The sequence below is a fragment of the Protopterus annectens genome, chromosome 7.part0, assembly GCF_019279795.1.
Source record: "Protopterus annectens isolate FY-2018-M chromosome 7.part0, PAN1.0, whole genome shotgun sequence".
Taxonomy (NCBI): Eukaryota; Metazoa; Chordata; order Ceratodontiformes; family Protopteridae; genus Protopterus; species Protopterus annectens.
Genome location: NC_056739.1, coordinates 1752829971 through 1752856169, shown reverse-complemented (window position 1 = coordinate 1752856169; position 26199 = coordinate 1752829971). Strand labels below are relative to the sequence as shown.

Sequence of the window (26199 nt, the reverse complement as noted above, 5' to 3'; positions counted from 1 at the left end):
AATTTATGAATATCCATTCAATTACCTATGTCATGCTTGAAGAAAGATAGTGAATCACACTGCTTTACTTGTCTATCGCAGTGGTGAGGAGATGCTAAGTAATTAATCTCGTCTCTCTACCTTGTTTTACTGATATGCTGACGCAGGTTCAAATTGTTTGTTATAATATTTGTGAAACTGTTTGATTTGTGAAGAGACAACAGATCCTGGCCTATTTGGTCCTTGACTGTTCAGAAGGCAAAATACTGGTCTCCTCTTAGAAGCCTACACAACACAGAAAAAAAAGATAGATAACCCTTCTACTTTTGCTGGTAGCCAAGGGGTTTTTAAGCCTGTGATTTGTTAGGAACCACTGAAGCTTTGCCAGTTGTTTGATATGTCTGGAGAGATAAATCCCAGCAAGTGAAATTATATATTATAGTTTGTCTGATCGCTGATTAATACAAGTGTGTAATAACATCTTTAGAGCTGGATGATATCCCCTTTGGAGCAGCTGCTCAAGTAAAAGGACTTCTTGACAACTACTGCTACATGGTGATCAAATGAGATGGCATTATCAACTGAGATTCCCAAGTCTCTAAATACATTTTCACTTTGAAGTGGACTATTGTCAAGGCTTATGCAGGCAGAGATGGTTTGTCTGCCAAATTTGACAGTGCTGCACTTTTTAACATTTATTTTAAGCATATTTCAATAAGAGAGACATTTACAAGTGTAAGTTCTTGCTGGACGGCTACTGTATCAGACGAGGATTTGACAATGACTCCCACTTTGCAGTCATTCACACACTTGTTTAGCCACAGGTCTTGGTTTTTAGTCTGCAAGTCAGAGAAGTAAACACTGAACAAAGCCAATCCCAGCACTGATCCCTGTGAGACACCACTGGCCACCTTTATGTTCTCTGACACTGCCTATGACCTGTACCTTGTAGGTTCTCTGCCTTTTAACCATCTTATAATCCAGCGTACCATATAGTGTTCCATTTATAATGGATTTAGTTGATAAATTATGCTAGCATTGGGGATGGTGTCAAATGCCATGGCCAAATCATGACTGACTGTGGGTATATCATAACCACTGTCAACAGCTTCTGTTACCTTTTCAAAGAAGTTTATCAGGTTCATTAGACAGGCTCTACCTTTTGCAAAATCAAATTATTGTGGATTTAGCCTAATGAGATTTTTAAGGTCAACGTTAATCAGATCTGTTATAATGTGTACCATAGTAAACCACAAAACAAGTTCTACAACCGTTTGTAAGGAACCATTCTAAAGACTTCTCAAATTAAGATTAAGCACTTTCATTCTTTAATGAAATAATCACAAAACTTCATCAGAATCTAACATGCAAGACACAATAATTTAAAAATCACGATAAAAATTACATGACTTTACAGTACTCCAATAAAAAAAAAGAAGTTATGTACTCACCATAACGTTCCATCTGAGTAGGTAACTTCATTTGTCAGCAACCTGTGGGTATCGGATCCGAGCCGGCAGCTTTTCAAGCTAGAGATCCGAGTTCCACGCTCCTCCCCGTTACCCATAATACCCTGCTACCGCCTTCCAATCCTCAGATCGCATTTGCCCATCTATATAACCTCACAACGACAAAACAACAACCTGAAGAATCCTAACCTAAGGATTAAACAAATGACCTGAGAAACCATCCTAGGGTTCAGGTAATCAAAGAACCAGGTTAGAGGGAAGGAGGGTGGGTCGGTTGCTGACCAATGAAATTACCTACTCAGATGGAACGTTATGGTGAGTACATAACTTCTTTATCTGAAGTAGATAACTTCATTTGATCATCAACCTGTGGGACAGAGTCCCCAGCTACCAAAAAACTTGGGAGGTCCTCAGGGAAGGATATTCCGGAGCACTGCAGAGCCAAAGGCTGCCCTACCTCTAGACACTAGTGAGAGATAAAGGTATGAGAGGACGCCCAAGTAGCCACAGAGCAAATGTCATCCAAGGGAACTCTCAACCAGAATGCAGCAGATGTAGCCACAGAGCGGGTAGAATGAGCATGAACCGCTGTAGGCTCCGGCAGGCCAGATAGTTTGTATGTGAGCAGAATGCAATTCGAAATCCATCTGGCCAGAGTTACCTTCGACACAGGCTTACCGAAGAAGGGTTTTGCAAAGGAGGCAAAGAGCTGATCAGACTTGCGGAATGCAGCTGTTCTGTGTAATTAAAAATGCAACTGTCTATGAACATCTAACAAATGAAGTTTGTACTCCCCTTTGTTTTGGTAATTAGGAAAAAAAACTGGAAGATTAATGGACTGATTGATGTTCGCCTCGGAGGCCACTTTAGGTAGAAAGGACGGGTTAGTCCTGAGAGAGACCATGTCCTTATGGAAAACAAGATACGGGGCTTTAATACAGAGGGCCTGAAGTTCCAACACCATTCTAACAGAGGTAATAGCTACCAAAAAGACAGTTTTCCAGAACAAGAATTTCAAATCAACAGAGCTGCAGGTTCAAAAGGAGGTCCAGTCAGAGCCTGAAGGACCAAAGTTAGATCCCATGGAGGGACGGGGTTCCTAGTAGGAGGTCTCAAGAGGAACGTACCTTTCAGAAAGATCTTGCAAATCTTGGTGGACGAGAGGGGATTGAGATTGTCCCCAATGTGAAAATGGGAGATGGCAGCCATTTGAACCTTTACAGTAGAAGAACTGGCTCCTTGCTGAAAAATATGAGATAGGAAATCGAGCACTGCTGGGATGGGAGCAGTGAAAGGGTCCAATTTCATATGAGACGCCCAAATGGAAAAACGCTTCCATTTGCTATTGTAAACCTTCCTGGTAGAAGGCTTATGTGCCTCTACCAGGATAGATATGACTGCAGACGAGATACCGGGAGTCCTAGCAACTAATGGAAATGGATCAACCAAGCTGAGAGCTTGAGATCAACCAGATTCGGGGGTATCAATCCTGAAGGATGAGATATCAGATCCAGGATGGGATCCAAGATCCAGAGAGGAGCTATAAGATGAGGCCGTAGGCACAGGAACCAGGCTTGACGAGGCCAGAATGGGGCTATGAGGATAATCTTGTTCCCCAACCGAAGAGCTTTCTGTAAGAATTTTATCATCAATGGAAGAGGAGGATACGCATAAAGAAAACCGGGTGGCCAAGCATGAACTAGAGCGTCTCTGGGGCTTTCCCCTGAGGAGGAATTAGAGTGAAAAACTCGCTGCACTTCGCGTTGGAAAGCAACGCGAAGAGATCACAGCAAAGCTGACCCCACTTGCGGAAAATTTCTTTTGCTACTAAGGGATTCAGAGACCACTCGTAAGGTGAGAGGATAGTTCGACTCAGTTTGTCCGCTAGGATGTTGGACCGACCCGGAATGTGTGTTGCTAACAGAAAATGGTTGGTGGATATCGCCCAGTCCTAAATTCTCATGGCCTCTTGGCAAAGAGGGTAAGACCTGGTCCCCCCCCCCCATTTGTTGATGTACCAGACCACTGACATGTTGTCTGACTGAATTGCAATAGCCCCTGGAGGAAAAAAGGCATGAAGGGCTTGCAATGCTAGAAGCACCGCCCTCATCTCCAGAACACTGATATGCAGGAAGGTCTCTGTCCGAGTCCATGTACCTTGGACAGTTCTGCCTGCGTAATGCCTCCCCCCACCCGAGGCGAGAAGCGTCCATGGTCACCGTGGCTTGGGACTGCGGCAAAACAAACAGTCAACCTTCCCGAAGCTCTCAAGATTGGAGCCACCAGATGAGGGAATTTCTGCAAACTCTGCTGAGAGGAATCGGTAAGTCCAACGGGTGGTGAAGGTTGGACCACTGAACCTGCAAAGTCCACTGGAGAATCCTCATGTATAAGCGAGCTAAGGGTGCGAGATTGACTGCTGCTGCCATGGACCTTAAAGCCCTCAGGACTGACTCTGCTGACAGGGCCAGTGACTGAAGTAGGGCTAAAACATGTAAGGTCAAACTGCGAAGTCTGTCTGATGTCAAGAAGGCCTTGGTCTGAAGCGTGTCTATTTTGGCCCCTATGAACTCCAAGACTTGAACTGGTTGAAGGGATGACTTCTTCAAGTTTATGGTGATCACCAATCGGGACGCTAGAAGTAGGAAGCAATCCCTGGCTAAGCACAGTAGATGCTTGGTGGAGGCGGTAAGGAGCCAGTCGTCTAAGTAAGGAAAAACCTGTATTCCCTGAAGTCTCAGGTGGGCCGCTACAACTGCCATGACCTTGGTGAACACCCTGGGGGCTGTGGGGAGACCGAAGGGTAGGACTCTGAACTGGTAATGACTGGCCCCTAGGCGAAAGTGGAGGAACCTCCTGGATCGCCTGTCCATGAGAATGTGATAGTACACATCCTTGAGGTCTATGGGGCACGTCCAGTCCTTCTTCTGCAGTAGGGGCAGAATGGATTGAAGCGTGACCATCCAGAATTTCTCCTTGGCAATGAAGAGGTTTATTGTTGAAAGGTCGAGAATCGGCCTTATGTCCCCAGTCTTTTTTGGCACCAAAAAGAACCTAGAGTAATTGCCTAATCCTGATTGGCCTGGGGGGACGTGCTGGATGGCTCTTTTTCTAGCAGCTTTTTTATCTCTAAAGCTGCAGCCTCCCTTTGACTGGGTAGAACATCGGGAAAGCGCCTCGACTGAGGAGGCAGATTTATGAAAGGGATTGAATAACCTCTGGATATTATTCGAAGCACCCAGCGGTCTGTTGTGATGGACTCCCATTGGGCCAAGTGCTTTGAAAAATGCCCCCTGACTGCCTCCAGAGAGGAGCAGTCGGGCAACCTCTCAGGTCTGCTGCGTGGGTCAGTCAGAGAAAGGTTCCCGCAACTCAAAATTTTTCGGCGCCCCTCTGCCTCTGGGCCAGCGTCCACCTTGTCCCTCTCTGCCTCTGAAAGATGAAGGGTCCGGAGTGTAACGGGACTGCTGGGACTTTCTTTTGTCCTCTCTGGTTCCTGGAAAAGGACCTTTGAGGAGCCGAGACGTGGACTCCGACGGCAAACAGGGTCTTCCCGTCTTTCTCGCTCTGAACCACTGTGTTGCGGACGGTTTTCCCAAATAGGGTAGAGCTGAAGGGTGCGTTTGCGAAGGATGCCTTGAAAGGTTCCACAAAATCACAAAGCCGGAGCCAGGCATGACGCCTTAAGGCGATGCCGGACCCACTGGCTCTAGCGGCTCCCTCTGTGGCATGGGAAAGTAGCCGCATAGACGTGTTTGAAACAGATTTCAGAGTGGCCATGTGAGCCAAGAAAGTCCATTTGTCCTCGGCCGACATGGACTCAGGGGGAGACTCAGCGTATTCTTTTACCAGATCCCGATGAAATCTAATTACATGGGCCAAATAATTCAGCGCCCTTATTGAAAAGGTAGCTGAAGCAAACATCTGCTTCCCGATACGATCCATCATCCGAGACTCCTTATCAGGGGGATGGATCGAGGAACTATCCTGGGCAAGTTCCTTCTTGGTGGCTGCCGCCAGCACCATGGCATCTATCGGGGAACCCTTAATCCAAGCTGTCCTATCCACAGGGGGACTAAGAATCCTATCTGGCCTCCTGGGGATTGGCTCCACAGTATCCGGTTCCTTCCATGCCCTGGTAGTGATGAGGTCAACCAGGGGGTCGGCTGGAGGGGACACCCAAGAGGTAGACGGGCCTGCAAATGCCTCCAGGAACACCGACTCGTCCGAGGAAGGTTTTTGGGCTGACCATATCCCCTTTAAGCAAAGCATTTCCATAATGTCCCCAAAGGAGACATCCTCGGGGGGGTGACCTGGGGGAACCTTCCCCTCCATCCAAATTGGTGTCTTCCGTGAGGGACTCAGGGGAGTCCAAGTGCCTCCTCTTACACTTACTTTTGTGAGGGGCCTCCTCAGTGGAACTGTCCGAGGAGGGCTCACCAACAGGGTCATGTTCCAGCAGTGGAACGGGCTGAGGCATCAACGCAGGCTGTCACTGGGACTGGATAATGGAAGACGGAGTGGGGACGGAATCCGAAGAAAGAGCAGGGGGTCTCAAACCTCTCGAGAGGACCCTCTCCACCACGTCGAAAGCCGAGGGTGAACCAATCTCTCTCGTCTCCATGGTTAACACCCTTGGATCCGGCACGGGGATCGGCGTTGGAGCCGAAGCTCTCAGACCAGAGAGAGAAGTGTGCTCTGACCGAAATAGAGCCCAAGACACACTGACCCTCTCGGATCCGACGCATGGCTCTCGGCGCAGAGAGCTCGGATCCGAAAGGGGATCCGACAAACTCGAGGGCATGGCCGGCGTTGAGGTAGCGATAACCATCGGTGCCGACTTCCTGACTCCAAGACTCCTCGGATCCGAAGGCTCCGAAACCCGATAGTGGATCGGAGAAGGAGCTATCAAGGCAAAAAGTGTGGCTGAACTCCCCCCGGAGGGGGGGGGCAGCAGCACTCTCATCTGCAGTTGGGTTTGGAGGAAACAACGCATCATCCAGTCCATATCAGCGTCGAGAGGCTACGGGTTGACCTAGAGGAGGCCACAGGTTGGGCCTCCTCCTCCGGCTCTGGGGAAAAATGTGGAGAACAGAGCCGAGGGGAGGAAGGCCCAGAGACCTTCTGAGGTGAGGAGAGCAGTTTAGCAGGCGGGGCCGAGTCGGCCCGCCGCTTGTGGCTTCTATGCCTCTCTTTCTCCCTCTCTCTCTCTTGTCATTTTTTTGAGTCCCTCTCTCCCTGGGAAGAAGTGGGAGGTTAAGTTCCAGCCAGGGAAAAGGGGACAGCAAGCTGAGCAGCTGAGGCCACGGCTGTAGCCACCGAGGGAGAGGAGGAGGAAGCCGACTCCTCGGGTAGGAGACCTGCCAGAATCAGCTTATTCCTCCTATCCCTCAGAGCCCGGGGGTTAAAGGCTGCGCAAATTTGGCAGCCCGATGATAAATGTGGTACCCCAAGGCAGAGGATGCACTGAGTGTGGCCATCCGCTGGGGAAAGCTTATGGCCACACTCAGTGCACTTAGAAAAGATGGCCTTTGGGGCCTCGGCCATGATTTCTAAACTAAAACACACATGCACCCACACAAACACTATAAGGGAAAGGGTTCACTAAGCTTTAAACTACAAGGGTAAAACTCAGAGGTTTAAACTAGGGAGTTGTACTATCCACACACACAAAAGCTAGAAAGATTTTTGAGAAAAAAAAAATCTACTTACAATCACCTAAATGCTAGGAGCTCACGAAACTCGTGCCTGACAAAGTCGCGGCAAACAAGATCTGAGGATTGGAAGGGTGTAGGGTATTATGGCTAAGGGGAAGAGCTTGGAGCTCGGATCTCTAGCTTGGAAAGCTGCTGGCTCGGATCCGGGTCGAATCTGATACCCACAGGCTGATGATCAAATGAAGTTACCTACTTCAGATCAAGTGTTTCACACTTGGGCCAATCAAACCTAACCTGGAAACCAGGAAGTATTTGAATAAATGTGAAAGATAAATTTAAAACAAATCAAATAAAAACTACAAATCTCCCAATGGAAATAATTAAAAGGATTGTATCTGTGGTTAATAAAATCTTGTTTTGTCTACTAAAGCCTTTGTGCTATCAAAAAATCACTTAATATTAATGCTTTCATTGAGTCCCGGGTGCTTGTCAGTACAAAGTCTTATTTGCCAGACAGCTTCTCAGCATTCAAGTTTAACTCTGTAATCCCCTGGACAATCATCACCATCCAAGGCTTCTAGGACAAAAAAACTAAATTTCTTAAAGTTGGCATACGCAGAAGAATGCATCTTTAATGCATTGTTCATATCCTGATGCCGGATTGTGAAGGTATGTCCGTAAATTCTATATTTGAAAGTCTTCCCTATATAAAAACAGAGGCCAGACTCGCATAGAGCTAGACACACCACTCTGAGTTTGGCAAACATGTCTGCCTTTAAAATACACTGTGAATTCTCGTGCAGCAAGATGTATATTTGAAACGTTGTTAAAGCGGCACTGTTTACCATCTGCTACATTTGAAAGTACCAGAGGTGTGTCCTGGTTTCCTAGTTAAATGTCTACGTTTTATCTAATAAAAATGTGATGGTCTCATTTTTTTTTTTTTTTTTACATAAGAAAAGCAGACACTGCCCTACAGCTTTACTTAGATGGTAATTCCCCAATATAATCTTCCAATTTTCAGATAAAATGTTAACAGTTACCATATTTGTGGCGACTGGAAGAGGGATAGCTTCTTGATAACCAGTTGTCCTGGTCTCTAAATGGGCAGTGACTGTGGATTCAGCCAATGAGTTTCCAGTGTTGTTCTTCTTGAGGATAGGTTTAGCAAATGTAGTTCTGAGCAATAACACTTCATCTAGGATTATGTCCAGCTAATCAGGATCACAACCTCTGTCAAAGAAGAGTTTGTGCAAAGTAGCCGATTCCATACTAAATTCTCGGTTTTCACTGGTAAACTTGCTTAAATGGATAAACTGCCCTTTCACCACACTGTGTACCATAGTCTTACATATCAGACTGATCCTATTGATGGGGCTTGTAGTTTCCAGGGTCAGTAGAAGGGCCACCTTTATGGAGCAGCAACACTTATGCTGTACACCATAGTTCTAGGACACAGCCAGTAGCCAGGCTCAGGTTAAACAGCTTATGGAGAGGTTCTTCCAAGGTATGTTTATTACTACTTAACCAGCCCAGTATGTTATGTGGTCCTGTAAAGGAAGTGTCCTTAAGTCTTGAGCAGCACTTTCAGGACATGTTCTTTACTGATGATAGAGGGGGTTGAGAGATACTGCAATCTCAGAGCTTCAGACTGTTGTCTCAAGACTGAAATTTGCACTAAATTTACTTGGCAGTGTATTGGCAATACCCGCTGGATCGGAGTAGGTCTTACCATTTAGTAGAAGTTCTGTAAATTGGTGAATGAATTCTTTTAGCTTTCTAACATAACCAAAGCAGGATTTGCTATTGTTCTTGGCTTCAGATGCCAGCTTGAGGTCACAGCCTGTCACAATAGATACAACAGACTTTTTTAAATCTTAGTCAATTTGCTAATATTTCCCTTGACTTGGTAATCTTTAGATCTGTTGTATATTCTAATGAGCTTTTTTTCTTTTTACTGTAGATTTTACTTATGTTGTTGTATCACCAGAGCATTTGGCTTTTAAATTTCCCACTATAATTGGCTCCAGAAGGGACTACCAATTGTATACATTTATTTATTTGGGTATAAGACTCCTTCATGAATCTAACTGCTGAGGAGATGGACAATGTTTTAAGTGAATTTCAAGACTTCATTACAGAACATGAGGAGATATGTGCACCTGATATCTTTGAATTCTGATATATTAGTTTTCGGGGGTTTAGATAGTTTGAGGGGAAAGGTTACTAATGGTCTAACAAATCAGACAATGAGTTACTAGTGGGAGTTGTGCACAATAACATCACATTTGTAAGTCATGGGTCAAGAATATTTTGTCCCCTGTTTGGGTTAGTATTAATCTGAACCACTGAATTTTTACTTGTTAGATCTAAAAACTTCCATACAAATCCTACGCAGGAGGTGTGGGCAATCCAGTCACATGATAGGCAGCTACAGTCTCCCAGAATGATGGAGTTCATCTATGATACTTAGGAACCTGACATGAACATTCTGGGTCATGGAAGGTGTCTTGTAACTGATGATAAAACTTGATTTTGTTTAGTGTGATTTGGAGTATGCCACGTTCCATTTATTGATCTCTTGGAATCTGTCTAGAGGTTAAATAGTCTTGGATGAGTATGGACATGCCACCACCATTACTAATGGGTATGAAAACATGATGGGTGCTAAATGTTAATGAGAAGAGAGTGATTCTCGGCATTTAAACCATATTTCAGAGATTACACATACATGAATGTCTTTCAAATGCAGGATTGCTTCAAGGTCATGCAGCTTGTGGATTAGACTACTGTCATTGAGCAAAGCTACCTTAACTTTATCCTGCTTTGATATTCATATGTTTGCTATGCTGGAATGTTCATTAACTGAACTTCACCTAAAAAGCACTAGCAGGCAGCAAGGACTTTAGACAGTATGCAGGTGCATTTGAACAAGAGGTGAAGACAATCCTTTGTAAATCCAAAAGGATCATCAAGCATCTTGTTCCATGATGACACTAAATGGATCCCTCTAGAATAACACCAATTATTTAGCCAATTGTTGAAGCCAATCAACTTTCCCTCATACCTAGGCATCACTGGCGGGGAAAGGAGGATTGCCTGCATTTGTGACATACACAGAGAGCTCAGACATATCTCCCTGCATCTCACTCAGGGTTTTTCAGAATACACAAACCATATAGTTATGTAAGCCATCACTGCTATGGCTCTTCAAAGTCCCAGACACATCTTTGTGATTGCTTGATTCTGTAAACGTGCAGTCTGGTTTTATTGTGTGAATTAAATTCTACCGTTCCTAGTTACTTGCAAATCATATCACCTTAAATAATAGGGGAAGGGAAAAATCTATTTGAATGCCCACTAAAAGACATCATTAAGTCCATATAAACTACCAAGTATGCAGATCCTGTGAAGTACTGTTGCCCAGACACAAGAACCTTAATGTCTCTAAAGAGAAGACCGAATACACTGTTTGAGAAAGTTCAGCTCATCTTTGCCCATAAGCAAGGTAGAATGCAACTTTAAATTATCCCAAATCAAACTAAAAGTTAACACTAATCAATACAGAGCAAAAAAAAAAATCAATTACCTGCCACCCTCCAGAAAGTTACAAACGTTATCATCTCTTTTAGAAACCAAGTGAAACGTTTCTCTGATAATTTGCTGCTGCATGTCTTCTGCCTGGAAAAATGATAATGTTTCAAGTTCAGCCTCTAAAATGTTACCACACCAAAGACTCTTGTTAAGCATTTTCAATTTATCTGTCTAGAACAAAATGTACTATACAACATGTTTTCAGTGGTGATCTTGTTTTGTTATGCCACAGTTATCCACAAGATGTCAGCTACATTACAAATGATTTTTATGGGATTTCCCCCATTCTGGCTATAAATTTCCAACATGCATGAGCTACAGTTTACAAACATTTGTCTGCATTATGTTTTTTTTGGGGTCTAGGATAACATATAAACATAAATGTAATAATACAATACATAAATCTACACACACAAACAAACACACACACACACACACGAGCATCAGATGGTCGAGCGGTTTTTGGTCTAGAGTAGGACTCAATCATATTTCACAGAGTCCCACTTCACTGATCTGTAGGATCAGCGAAGAGGACTTGCTCCACCCTGCACGATCAATCTGCATACCTTTCGATCTCTTTGCACAAGAAATCTGGACAAACCCACAAATAATGGACGGACAAAGACCCAAAAATAGGGACAGACTTTAAATTTTGTTCCTAAGTTGCTAGAATGACAGATTTTACATTTTTATATATTTTCTGAAGGACATGAAGTCTGAAACTCTGTCATTATTGAATATTATTTCATTATTCCAATGCTCAGTAATTTGCCGGAAAACCACAAATGTTATGAAGAGAAACCTAAAATAAGAGGCAAAAGTTTGGACAGTTGAAAGGTACGTCCATCTGCAATGCCCAGGGGAGCACCTGTTTTGGGAATCCAATGGTCTGCGAGTCATAGAAATGGAACAGCCATAAATACAGTTGAAAATATACAAATCAATATTTACAAATATAAATAAATATTTATATATATATATATATATATATATATATATAGTTATATATTTATATATATTATGTATGCACACAACATAAACTGTATTGAGCTCATCTACCACTCTGTGCCATTTCCCAATCTGGCAACCTTCAACTTTAAGTTGAGAGTTGAAAAACAACACAAAAAAAATGCTTGAAACTGTAGCAAATCACTTACTACAACAAGCAGTTTGCTGAAGTTACTAAACCAACCACAACACACAAAGTGCTTCAGTCTTGATCACAATTGCAGTATCACAATTAGTTTGTGAATGTCAGTACTGCAATCTCATACTGGCAACTGTCAATCACATCCAGTAACATCTTGCTCACAGGACAGCTGCCCCTCCTTCACCTTGCCCTAGCTACATTTCAGAAACACACACATACATTTTCACAGATATACATACACATTTGATATATTTATACACACAGATATACATACACATTTGATATATTTATACACACATATATATATATATATATATATATATGATATAGATTACAAAAAAATGTATATGTATATCTGTGAACACACACAAACATTTTTTTTTTTTTTACACACACAAATATAGATACTATACACACTATATTGGATCCCTTAAATTAGTTGGCTGCTGTTTAATTCGATAGCTTTACTGTCTGTTGCATTTGGTTGACAGGAATTATCTGCACCATCTGGTAGTGTGGTCTGCAACATCTAGTAGTGTGGGTCATCGGAACTTGGTTCATGGCTTTAGGCAGAGATCCATATATTATTATACTTACAATAAACAGAAAACACGAACCAGTTCAGCAAGGCTTACTCGGTCCCAATACAGGGAGCTTCCAATCACATAGGACACCAATAGCAAAATTCCATAAAAAAAGATCCCACGAGTAAAAAGCAATCAAATTTATTCCAACAGATTTAGCACTTTCATTTCCAAACAGGAAACTTCATCAGAATGTAATAACATCATATCCTGTTCACATCACTTAATCACTTTTACACAGCAATCATATAACATTTTAAAAATATATACGTATAAATGAAGCTATATATAATATCCAATCAGACAAAAAAAGTTTTTTTGACAGACAAAAATTTTCTAATACACTATAACATATACATCTGTTATATAACCATAAAAAAACATTATGTTATTCAAAAATCCTTATATGTATGTATGAATGATGTATATATCCAATTATCTAATATTATTTTATCCCTGTTTATATCTATCTTAACAGTTATGGAGTTATGAAGGTGGAAAAACCATTTCAGTTATCTTCGGGATACCCAAAATTCATAAGGATGTGAATAACCCATCCCTGAGACCAGTTGTGACTTCGACAGGTTCCAAGACACAACCGTTGGGGATATATGTGGATAAAAAGTTAAAACCATTTTATGGGTTGTACCCTCATATTTTAGTAGACTCACAGGATTTTCTAGCTAAGATAGGGTGACTGGAATTCAGCCCTAATTTTTATTTCTTGACTACTGATGTAAGAGATTTATTCTCGATTATTCCCAAAAGATGAGACTTGAATGGTTTGAAGAAATGATAGTGGAATTTGGAAAACTAGATGTAAATGATCTCCAAATAGTTCTGGAAAACATGGAACTGGTAGTAAAAAATAATTTTATTTATTATCAAGGGGAGTATTACCATTAGCTAGACGGTGTTGCAATGGGTACACCATGTGCACCAATATTTGCGAATATAGTGATGTTACAATGGGAAAAACACTATATTTTTAATAGTATGTTTGTGGAACACATAAAAGCATATTACAGGTTCCTGGATGATATTTTTGTTCTATGGCAGGGTCCCCTGGAACTTATTAGGGAATTATGAGTCATTTTAATGGTTGCAAAGCATTTTTGGAATTTACGTTTAAAATTGGAGAAAATGAAGTACACTATTTGGATGTAAACATTAGGAAAGATTATTTGAACAGTAGGCATATATCCCAGGTGTACAGGAAAACTTGTTTTTCCAACTCATACCTGCACTTTGAGAGTGACCACCCAATGATACAGATGAAAAACATCTTGAAAGGGCAGATGGTACGAGTGGCACATATAACATCAGTACAGGAGGAGTTGGAAAAGGAATTAGTGTACATTGGTGAGCTTTTCCTGGACCAGGGTTACCCCACAGATGATATAAATACATTGAGGGATGAACTTTTAACAGTTTGGGGAATGAAATACATCCCATTATTGACAAATTCTGGAGGAAATATCCAGGATATTATGGTCCCTAAAATCAACAAGGGGAACAGTAATAAAACTTACATGGTAACAACTTATCATAAGGATACAGGCAAAATTTGTAATATCATGAGAAAATACTGGACTTTATATAGTGGTCTGCCCAACAGGTTGGTTGTGTTTAATAACCCCTTAAAATTTAGTTTTAAGAGGAATGCTAATTTGAAAGGATTAATGGAGAAGGGGGATAAAAGGGTGGGCACCGTCAAGTGTGGGTGGTTTCCCCAATGTATTTTTATAGCTAATAAAAAAGAGCTATGGATTCCTGTCCCCCAAGTTAGATGTCAAGCATTAGGTTGTTATAATTGTAAATAAAAAAGTTGCATATATAGCATATTGCACAGCCTGTTGGGCATTTTATGTGAGTAAGACAGAGCGCAGTCTCAAACAGAGAACTTATGAGCATATGTATGAGATCAGCAGGAAAAAGGAAACCAATGTATTATTTAGACATACAATTAGATGCGTCAATGCAGATTATAAATTTTGGATTCCGGAGATGGTAAAACCCCAAGAGAGGGGAGGGGACTGGCAAACTAGACTAGAATTCAGAGAATTAATATGGCAACTGCGGTTGGACACATACATATCCAGGGCTTAATGACCACATTTCACTGACTCCAGCCCTAAAATTAAGATAGATAAATATAAACAGGGATAAAATAATATTAGAAAATTAGACATATACATACATACATAGACATCATTCATATATACATATAGGGGTTTTGAGTAACAATGTTTTTTTTATGGTTATAGAACAGACGTATATGTTATATTGTACTAGAAGATTTTATTAATGATTTTTGTCTGTCAAAAAAACTTTTTTTGTGTCTGACTGGATACTATATATATATATATATATATATATATATATATATATATATATATACACACACACACACACACACACACACACACACACATTTTAAAATATTATACAATTGCTGTGTAAAAGTGATGTGATTAAGTGATGTCCTGATTTAACCAATGAGGTGAAAATCGGGGTTTTAAAAGGTGAACAGAACATGATGTTATTAGATTCTGATTAAGTTTCCTGTTTGGAAATGAAAGTGCCAAGTCTGTTGGAATAAATTTGATTTCTTTTTACTTCGTGGTATCTTTTTTAAGAAATGTTGCTATTGGTGTCCTATGTGATTGGAAGCTGCCTTTATTGGGACCAACTAAGCCTTACTGAACTGGCCCGTGGTTTTGGTGACTTTTTTCAGCTTTGTCCTGTAGTGGTTATAAACACAAAACACACACACACACACACACACACACACACACACACACACACACACACACACACACACACACACACAACACATCCCACTGCTCGAACACTACATAATCAAATATCAAGAAAAAGAAGTCACGTACTCACCATAACGTTCCATCTGAGTAGTTGTACTTCATTTGTCTTCAACCTTTGGGTATTCGGATCTGGATATGATCCAAGACGGCCGCCATCACCAGCATCTGATCTGAGCTCCAAGCTCCTTCCCAGCCCATAATGCCATCTCCTTCCTTCCCTCAGATCGAGTTTGCTGAATCAGAAAAATAAGTCAGACCCAAATAACCTTACCACTAAAGGTTCAAATAACCTAAACAAAGTACAAAAAAATATTCTAAGCTGGTTTCCTGCCTTTCCTGTAACTAATCAAGTCCAGATACAGACTTGCTGTATCCAGGACTGTTGGTAAGCTTCTCAGCCCCTCAAGCCTTTCTGTGTTGGAGGGAAGCCTTCTAGCTTATCAGTGGGAGTGGTAAGCACTAGGTAGCCTATCTACCATGAGAAGAGTGGGTTTTGGCCCTGAAATTGTAGTTCATTGGCTGTTTGGGCAGTTTTTCCATATCTTTCAACCTTCTGATTTAAAAGTCTGTGTTTGCGTTTGTTTCCTGCCTTTCCTGTTACTAGTCTAGTCCAGGTACAGATTTGCTGTATCCAGGACTCTTTGTAAGCTTCTGAGCCCACCCCCCCAAGCCCTTCTGTGTTGGAGAGAAGCCTTCTAGTTTATCAGTGGGAGTGGTAAGCACTAGGTAGCCTGTCTACCACGAGAGGAGAGGTTCTTGGCCCAGAAATTGTAGTTTATTGACCATTTGGACAGTCTGTCCGTCTCTTTCAACTTTCTGGTTTAAAAGACCACATCTGCGCTTGTTTCCCACCTTTCCTGTAACTAACCTACTGGGTAGCACTAGAAAGCCTTAAACTGATACAAGCCTTCCAGCTTAGAAGAGAGACTTTGGAGTGATTAAGTATCAGTTTTCTGTACTTTCTTGCTGTACTTAACTGTTTTCCGCCTAAACGCAGATTTTCCAGCATTTATTGTGATTTAAAAGCTTGTTTTTTTCACATATTGTGCTTATTTGACTGCCTGCACGTTTAAAAAGTTGTTTTTGTTTAAATAATTTGTTTAACTGTTGTAGGCTACACACTAAAGTGCGATATCCTTTTCTGATCGTTTGTAGTCGTTTAAAGCTGTTTTAAAAGTATATTTTTACTGTTTTTGCCTTATCTTTTCAAAAAAGCAAAGAAACACCAAAAAAATTCCTTGTTTCCCACCTTTCTAAGCTAGTATAGTCCAGTTTTCAGGCTAGTGCTGAATTCAGGGCTGTGATACTAGTTTCTGAGTTGCCCATACCTTACTTGGATAGAAGGAAGTTTCTCTGTTCACCTGTGAGAGAGGGGAGCTTTGAGCAACCTATCTGTCCCGGGAGGAGTGGTTCCAGCCCAGAAGTTAGCATTTTATTGGCCATTTTGGGCTAATTTCTGTGTCTTTCATTTCCCTACTATAAAAAACGTGTTTGCACGGTTTTGCGCACCGGGCAGGGCCAGTTAGTTACGGTTAAATTATTCCCAGCTCCACTAAGTCTCCTCTTCAGTTTTTCCCTTGAAACTAGTCTAACTCTCAACCTAAGCACTCAAAAAGCATCTTACAGCCCAACACTTGCTCAAACCTAATAGCAAGCACTAATATACCCTGACACTAATTGCCCAGCAGGGCAAGGCTCTTCACCCCTCACCAACCAAGCGACTAAGCAGTTCACCCTACTATTCAGGCATGACCAAAGGGCAACTTCAGGTGCACTCTCCAGTCCAACTGTTGAATCTGGGTATCCTGAGGCAATGTTACAACCGCCTCACGTACACAGGCAACCCTCTCCTCCTACCACAAAACACTAACATATGCAAGAGATGCAACTATACAGCCAAACTGGAAGCTAAGCTGTCTCCACCCAAGACTGGAACAGACAGTCAAGAGAAGGTTAACACTTGCACCACACCTCCAGCCGCACACAGACCTACTTAAATAGCACTGGCAAAAAATACGCAAAATCATACTCTGTGGCTCTAAATAAAAACCTGAAAAAGCATCAGAGACCTCCAAAGCAGACACCCAAACAACTTGCACTTCCTGTCACAAACCAGACAACACACAAAACATAAAATCAGTGTGCCGCAGAATCACAGCCCTTAAGGCGAAATAACATACCTAACACACTAGTAATAGGTGAATCTACAGTCATGCACACTGACGTCCCACTCACTAGGCTGGACAAGCAGAAGGTTACTGTTATCTGCCTGTCGGGAGCCAGAATCCGCCACATAATACAAGCACTCAGGTCACTACAGAACAAGTAGAAATATGACTCATTGGTCATGTTGTTGTTAATGACCTGAGACGTACCTCCCTGGACTGCATGAAAAGAGACATGGAAGAGCTCTCCAATCATGCAGCCCAGGCTGGTATGACCCCGACTAGCATCCTGCCCTCACCAAGAATGATACCTCAGTATAAAGAAAAAATGATCAATTCCAGCAATTGGCTAAGCTTCTGGTGTCATTCAAAGGGGATCCAGTGTCTGTCAGCCTGGGACAACATGCTCGACAAGCTGCGTTGCTTCACAAGAGACGGCTTGCACCTGTCACCCCTAGGCTTCAGAATACTGGCCAAGGCTCTTGCTGCCCCTAGAGTTCCTTTTTTAGGCAAGGCTCAAAAGTCAAACCCACCTCCGTAAACAACACAATTAACAAAAAATTAGAAGTTATGTACTCACCATAACGTTCCATCTGAGTAGGTGTATTCATTTGTCTGCAACCTGTGGGTTATGGATCCGATATCGGATCCGAACCGGCATGGTTTACCAGCTATGGATCCAAGCTCTCAGCTCCTCCCCTCACCCATAATGCCCTGCTCTACCCTCATGACCTCAGATCGAGTTTGCCAACAGCAAGAACACCCTGAAAAGGGTAACACACCATATGCAGGAAACTGAAAGGCCAGGGGATAGGAGGGGATGGTTGCAGACAAATGAATACACCTACTCAGATGGAACGTTATGGTGAGTACATAACTTCTAAATCTGAAGTAGGAGATTCATTTGTCTGCAACCTGTGGGACAGAGTCCCCAGCTACCTGAATCTTGGGCGCCATCATGGAAGGATATTCCGGAGCACCGCGGAGCCAAATGATGCTCTACCCCTAGATGCAAGATCCAACTTGTAGTGGGAAATAAAAGTATGAGATGAAGCCCACGTGGCTGCTGCACAAATATCATCTAGAGGAATCCTAGCCTTAAAGGCTGCCGAGGTAGAGACTGACCGGGTTGAATGGGCGTACACCCTCCGGTGCGGGCCTTCCTGAAGCTTGATAAGCCAATAAGATACATTGTGAAATCCAGCGAGACAGAGAGACTTTAGAAATTGGCTTGCCCAAATTAAATTTAGCAAAGGAAATGAACAACTGGTCGGATTGCCTATGACCAGCCGTCCTGTTTAGATAAAATCTAAGTTGCCTGTGAACATCTAAGGAGTGAAGCTTATATTCACCTTTGTTTTCATATTTAGGAAAGAAAACAGGAGGTTAATGGATTGATTAATATTTGCTTCAGAAGCTACTTTAGGAAGAAAGGACGGGTTGGTCCTGAGGTAAACACGGTCCGGATGAAAGACCAAGTAAGGAGGTTTAGCTGATAATGCTTGGAGCTCTGAAACTCTCTTGGCAGTAATGGCTACTAAGAAGGCAGTCTTGAGACAAGAATTTGAGATCTACCGTAGCCGCCCGGTTCAAGGGGTGGTCAAGGCCTGGAGAACCAAGGAAAGGTCCCAGGAGGAACCGCTTGTTTTACAGGGGCCTGAGAAGGAAAGTACCTTTAAGGAAAATTTTACACAACTTGGCGACATGAGTGGATTGAGTCATGACCAATGTGATAATGTGAAATTGCCAAGTTGTACTTTGACCGTGGAACTGCTGGCACCATCGTTAAAAGAGTGGTTAAGAAATCAAGCACTAAAGGGAGAGGAACTGTGAAGGGGTTCAGGCCTTGCCGCCCACAAAGAAAACCGCTTCCACTTGCTACGGTAGACTTTCCTCGTCGCCGGTTTATGCGCTGCCACCAGGATCGCCTTAACAGGGGACGAAATACCGAGTCCTGATCAAGAGTGGAACTGGAGCAGCCAAGCGTCAGCTTCAGGTTGTCCAGGTTCGAGGAGATAGGTGGGATGGATGAGATATCAGATCCGGAATGGGATCTAGAATCCAAGGGGGATTCACCGAGTGAGACCTTAGGAAGGGGAACCAGCTCTGTCGAGGCCAAAACGGAGCAATGAGAATCATTCTGCACCCCTCCCGAGAGGCTTTCTGAAGAACTTGGAGCATCAGAGGCAAGGGGGGATAAGCATACAGAAGACCGGGTGGCCAAGCATGCACCAGAGCGTCTCTTGGGGAACCTCCTGGAGGAGGTATCAGAGCGAAAAAACTGTCGCACTTGGTGTTTGAGGGAGAGGCAAAAAGATCGCAAGAAGGAGTTCCCCACCGTGCGAATATGCGTTCCGCTACTTGAGTATTGAGAGACCACTCGTAAGGGGTCAGAATGGTGTGACTGAGCTTGTCCGCCAGGATGTTGGACCGACCCAGAATGTGCGTTGCTATAAGAAAGCGGTTGGTGGAGATTGCCCATTCCCAAACTCTCATGGCTTCTCGACAAAGAGGGTAAGACCTGGTTCCTCCTTGCTTGTTGATATACCAGACAACCGACATGTTGTCCGATTGAATCGCAATTGTTCCCAAGGGAAGAAAGTCCTGAAGTGCTAGCAACGCCAAGAGCACTGCTCTCATCTCTAGAACGTTGATATGCAGTAAGGTCTCTGAATCGTTCCACGTGCCTTGGACGGTCCGCCTGCAAATGCCCCCACCCGAGGCGGGAGGCGTCCGTGGTCACCGTGGCGAGAGGGGGAGAAGCACAAAATGGGCAGCCTCTGTGGAGATCTGGAGAGTGAAGCCACCACAGGAGGGACCGCTTGCAAGCCTTGCTGATCGCAATGGGATGATGCATAGGAAGAGCAAGTACCACCACTGTACTAAGAGAGTCCACTGGAGGATGCATATTGAGCCTGGCGAGAGGAAGAAGTGCTATAGCAGACGCCATGGACCCTAGAGCCCTCAGGACCAACTCCGGCGGAACTGAACTTGAGTGGAGAATGGCCCGCACCTGGAGCTGCAGATTTTGAACTCTGTCCGCAGTGAGGAAGGCTTTTAAACTCCTTGTGTCTAACCTGGCCCCTATAAAATCTATGAACTGTGAGGGTGCTAGGTTGGATTTTTTTGTATTTATAGTGATGCCCAGACTGGGAGCAAGATGGAGAAAGGAGTCTCGCGCCAATAGTAGTAGATGTCTTGTTGGGGCGGTAAGGAGCCAGTCGTCCAGGTAGGGAAAGACCTGCACCCCCTGAAGCCTCAGGTGGGCCGCTACCACTGCTAATACTTTGGTGAACACCCTGGGGGCTGTGGTGAGACCAAAGGGAAGGACCCGGAACTGGTAGTGACTGGCTCCCAGCCGGAAGTGGAGAAACCTCCTGGAGCGCCTGTCCATTAGAATATGGCAGTATGCATCCTTGAGGTCTATGGAGCACATCCAGTGATTTTCTCCCAGAAGGGGGAGAATAGATTGCAGAGTGACCATTCGGAACTTCTCCTTGGGAACTGCCAGGTTCAAGAGAGAAAGGTCTAAAATTGGTCTTAGATCCCCCGTCCTTTTTGGCACTAAAAAGAACCTGGAGTAGAACCCTGATCCGATCTGGTCTGGGGGGACGGGTTGGATGGCTCTTTTCTTTAGCAGATGGCCAATTTCTGCCAAAGCGGCCTCCCGTTGACCGGGTGGAACATCTGGGAGGGACCTCAATTTTGGTAAGTAACGAAATGGGATGCGGTATCCTCTGGATATGATCTGGAGAACCCAGCGGTCTGATGTTATGGACTCCCATGCCGCTAGGTGCTCGAACGCCCCGACTGCCTCCAGAGTGGAGCAGCCGGGCAACCCCTCAGGGTTGCTGTGCGGGCCGTTCAGAGAAGGGTTCTCTGGACCCGAAGTTCCTGGGAGCCCCTCTGCCTCTAGGGCGGCGTCCTCCCTGTCCCTCTGCCACGGAAGGACTGGTTGTCCGGAGCAGAATGGGATTGCTGCGACTTCCGGAACCACATCTTCTTCTGACCCTTTTGGTTCCTAGAATAGGGCCTCTGGGGTGCAGAGAAGCGGATTCCGACGGCAGACAGCGTCTTCCGTCCTTCTCGCCTGGATCAAAGTGTCAACGGTTTTGCCAAAGAGGGCAGAACCATCAAAGGGGCGTTCGCAAACGACGCTTTGAAGGGCTCTGAGAAATCGCAATGACGGAGCCAGGCCTGACGTCTAGTGACTAGACCTGCCCCTGCGGCTTGGGCGGCGCCTTCCGTAGCATGGGAGAGTAGCCGCATAGAGGTATTGGTAACTGATCTAAGAGTGGCCATGCGGGTGGAGTGCAGCACTTTGTCCTCCTCCGACATGGACTCTGGGGGAGATGCAGCGTATTCTTTAATAAGATCGCGCTGCATCCTAATCACGTGTGCCAGGTAGTTCAGCGCCCTTACCGAGAAGGTCGCTGAACTAAACATCCGCTTCCCCAAGCGGTCCATCATCCGAGACGCCTTGCTCGGGGGATGGACTGAGGGACTCTCCTGAGTAAGTTCCCTCTTGGTGGCCGCCGCCATCAACATGGCATCTACCGGAGGCCCCTTACTCCAATGGGCACGGTCAGCCGGTAGACTGAGGATCCGGTCGGGCCTCTTAGGGATTGGCTCCACGGTGTCTGGTTCCTTCCACGCCCTGGTGGTAATGAGGTCCACCAGGGGGTCGGCAGGAGGGGACACCCAAGAGGTAGATGGGCCCGCTTCAAATGCCTCCAAGAACACGGACTCGTCCGAGGAAGACTTGGGGGCAGTCCACCCCCCCCTTATGCGGAGCATTTCCATGATGTCTCCAAATGAGTCATCCTCGGGGGGTGACCGTGGGGAGCCTTCCCCTTCCTCCAAATCCGTGTCTTCCGTGAGAGACTGGGAGTCAATGTGCCTCCTTTTGCACGTATGCTTGAGGAACATCCTCTGGGGGGCTGTCAGAGGACTCTTCGCAAGCAGTAACCTGTTCCAGGGGAACAGCTTGGGGCACAGGAGCGGGCTGTCCCAAGGGCCGGATGGTGGAAGCCTGACCCAGTGCAGAGGGAGCGGACGGAGAAACAAGTGCCGGGGTCCGGAGACCCTCAACAGGGCCCTCTCCACTACATCAAAAGCCGAAGGGGAGCCGACCTCGACCAAAGGATTAGACAATCGGCTCCCCCTCGGATCCGAAGAGTGGATCGGAGCCAGCGCCCGGCCGGATCCGGGGACAGTGCGCTCTGACACAGACGGCGCCGAAGGAGCACTGATCCCCTAGATCCGGCTCGGATCCAGGCTCGAGGTCGGATCCGATGCACTCGGCGGCAGGGTCGGATCCGGTACCAGTACTATCGGCGCCACCCACCCCGCTCGGCTGCTCGGCTCCAACTGCTCCGAACCCAGGTAGCGGGTCGGAGAAGGAGCAATTGTCTTGAAAAAGGGGGTCGAGCTCCCCCCCAAAAGGGGAGGCAAAGCACTCCATCTGCATCTGGGCCTGGATGAACCTTCTCATCATCCGTCCAGATCAGCGTCCGACAGGCTATAAGTTGATCTCGACGAGGCTACCGAGGTAGGCCTAGAGTGCCTCCTCGATAGCCTCGACGGAGATCGGGTCTCCTCCTCCTCCTCAGGTCCCGGTGAAAAACACACTGGAGACCGGAGCCAAGGAGGGGGAGAGCCAGCAGACAAGGAGGCCTGGGGAGAAGCCTTGGCTGGCGGGGCGAAACAGAGGTCTCGCCCGCCGCTTATGGTGCTTCTCCTCCGGTCCTTCTTCCTAGCTTCCCTCTCCTCCACCAGAAACGGGAGGTTGAGTCCCAGGAGGAGAAGGGGGTGCCGGTGTGGGAACAACCGTGGAAACGGTTACCCCGAGGAGCGGAGGCCGAGCGAGTCCGGCAAAAGACCCGCCAAAACAAGCTTGGACCTCCGCTCCTTCAATGCCTGGGGTTGAACCCTGCACAAATGGAACATCCAGATGTGAGGTGTTAAACCCCCAGGCATCTAACACACCGAGTGTGGCCATCAGCTGGGGAAAGCTTATGGCCACACTCGGAGCACTTAGAAAAAATAGCTTTGGGCTGCTCAGACATCCCAAAAACCAACAAACAAAGTTACTAGAACTAAAAAGTAAAAGTAACAAAAAAACACTCACAGGCCCAAACACACACTACGCTACCAGCGAGGGGAGGGATATAAAATTAAGTTTTAAATTCTAAAAAAAGTAACAATACAAGAAGGAAACCTACACTTTCACACAAAATTAACCAAAAACTTTCAAAATTGAGTACTTTAAACACTAAAAATAGCACTTAGCTGGAGAGCTGGAAAACACAATCTGGTCACCATGCACGGCAAACGAGATCTGAGGTCATGAGGGTAGAGCAGGGCATTATGGGTGAGGGGAGGAGCTGAGAGCTTGGATCCATAGCTGGTAAACCATGCCGGTTCGGATCCAATATCGGATCCATAACCCACAGGTTGCAGACAAATGAATCTCCTACTTCAGATCTGAGGGTTATGCTACTCAACGCCAGGAGTTTAAATCTCAAAATGCATGCGCTCGAAGCACTCCTCAGTATGGAGAACGTCGACATTTGTTCTGTAACGGAAACCTGGTTCAAGGCTCCAGAGAGCACCCCAGCACTACCGGGCTACAACTCATACACGTTTCGGCCACAGAACATGGACCGAAACACAAAAGGGGGGGGGTGTATCCATATTCATCAAGGATAACTACACCTCCAGGTTAGTGGAGCAGCATGATACCTGTAAGATCATCCATGTGCAACTAACATCGGGCAAATTGCGACCTGCAACAGATCACCCTCCATGACCCAGGACCACCACTTCACCTCTCTGGAGACACTGGAAAATATGAAGGTCCTACCGAACACCCTGACATTGGGCGATTTCAATTACCCTACCATTCACTGGGAAAAAGTACAGTTTTGTACCTACCATAAATGTAGATGTTCGAAGATCCACATTGCTGCAGTCCTTACACTTGGGCAGTCCGCTGTCCTCGGTCGGCCCGAATATCAAAGTATAAGGCTGACGCCGGTCAAGGCGCATTTGACTGACATCAGGACGTCAGGGTACAAATGCGCATGACCGACGTCATATCCTCAGTCTTTTCTTGCCCCAGATGTCAGAAGACCCTAAACATAAAGGTCAAAACCAAAAGACAGCAAACAAACAACCAACCACCCTTGCACTAATTATATGTACAATATATACAATATACACAATATTTACAACCCAACCCACACAACCACCTCTAACTACAGAGGGAAGGAGGGAGTAATGGACTGCAGCAATGTGGATCTTCGAACATCTACATTTATGGTAGGTACAAAACTGTACTATGTTCTTCATCTCACATTGCTGCAGTCCTTACACTTGGGTAGAATCCCAAAGCAGAGGTAAGGGAGGATGGCCAAACTACAGGAAGCAGGAGCTGCCAAAATGCCCTGCAAAACAGCAGTGGCAAAACCAGCCCTGGATTTAGAGTAAAGTGGTAGGTGATAATGCCTAGAGAAAGTATGCACTGAACTCCAAGTAGCTGCCTCCAAAATATCCTTGGTTGCCACTCCTCAAAAAGGCTGTCAAGTGGCAGTAGCCCTAGTGGAATGAGGCCTAATCCCAGCTGGAATCTCCTTGCCATGATGGGAATAACAGAAAGCAATGCAAAACCCAATCCACTTAAAAATAGTTTGTTTTGACACAGGCTTGCCCTGAGAACCCAAAGCAAAAGAAACAAACAACTGCTGAGACTGCCTGAACCCTTTAGTTCTGTCCAAATAATATCGCAACTGCCTGTGTACATCTAAAGTGTGCAAAATCTTTTCCCCTTTATTTTGGGGATTTGCATAAAAAGTAGGCAAATGAATAGTTTGGTTTAAAGCCACACTAGAAACCACTTTAGGCATAAAGGAAGGATTAGTACGTAAAGATACCCTATCCTTATGGAAAATCAAGAAAGGCTCAACCGCCATAAGGGCCTGCAATTCAGAAACCCTTCTTGCAGAGGTAATGGCCAACAAAAAGCAGTCTTCCATGATAAATATTTCAACTCAGAAGTAGCTGCAGGCTCAAAAGGTTGTAGAGTGAGTTTCTCCAACACAAAATTGAGATCCCAAGCAGGAGTAGGAGCTCTTCTGGGGGTATTATATTCTTTGCCCCTCTATGAAATTGCATGAACAAACGATAAGAAAACAATGGTGGGTCACAATCATAGTGAGTCGAAATTGCTGCAGCATGAACCTTAATAGAAGAGAAAGACAAACCTTTGTCCAGTAACTCAGTAAGATATTGAAGAGCCACACTCAAATTAGGCTCAGAAACATCAAAATCTTTTGCTGCACTCCAAAATAAAAATCTCTTCCATTTATCTGCGTACACTTTCCTTGTACTAGGCCTTCTAGCTTCCAAAATAACATTCAAAACTTGCTGAGGAAGTGGAGGCCCACTACGGTTCAAAACAGAATATGCCAGGCTGTTAGGTGCAGAGAGTGAAGCTTGACATTGAGCAAATGGCTGTCCTCCTGTGACAACAGGTGTGGAATCGAAGGCAAAGGCCATGGAGGCTTCCGTACTAGACTTCTCAGTAATGGGTACCAGTGCTGTCGAGGCCAATCTGGAGCTATTAAAATCATCCTTGGCTTGTCCTGTCTGACCTTTAGAAGTACCTTTGGGAGGAGAGGCAGAGGTGGAAAGGCATACACATGAAGATTGCTCCAATTGAAAGAAAGAGCATCCACTCTCCAAGCTGTGGGATGAAACCTTTTTGTGCAAAACT

At 44.8% G+C, this 26199-nt stretch overlaps 1 protein-coding gene across 3 annotated transcripts in view; it reads right to left on the bottom strand.

Annotated features, from left to right (window-relative positions):
• Positions 1 to 26199, bottom strand: part of LOC122807224 (AP-3 complex subunit sigma-2) — a 1165940-nt gene that overhangs the window by 415538 nt on the left and 724203 nt on the right. For all 3 annotated transcript variants that reach the window (XM_044078299.1, XM_044078298.1, XM_044078297.1), the window contains one exon: positions 10695 to 10786. In XM_044078299.1, the coding sequence (XP_043934234.1) occupies positions 10695 to 10786 (92 nt within the window). The remainder of the gene's footprint in view (positions 1 to 10694; positions 10787 to 26199) is intronic.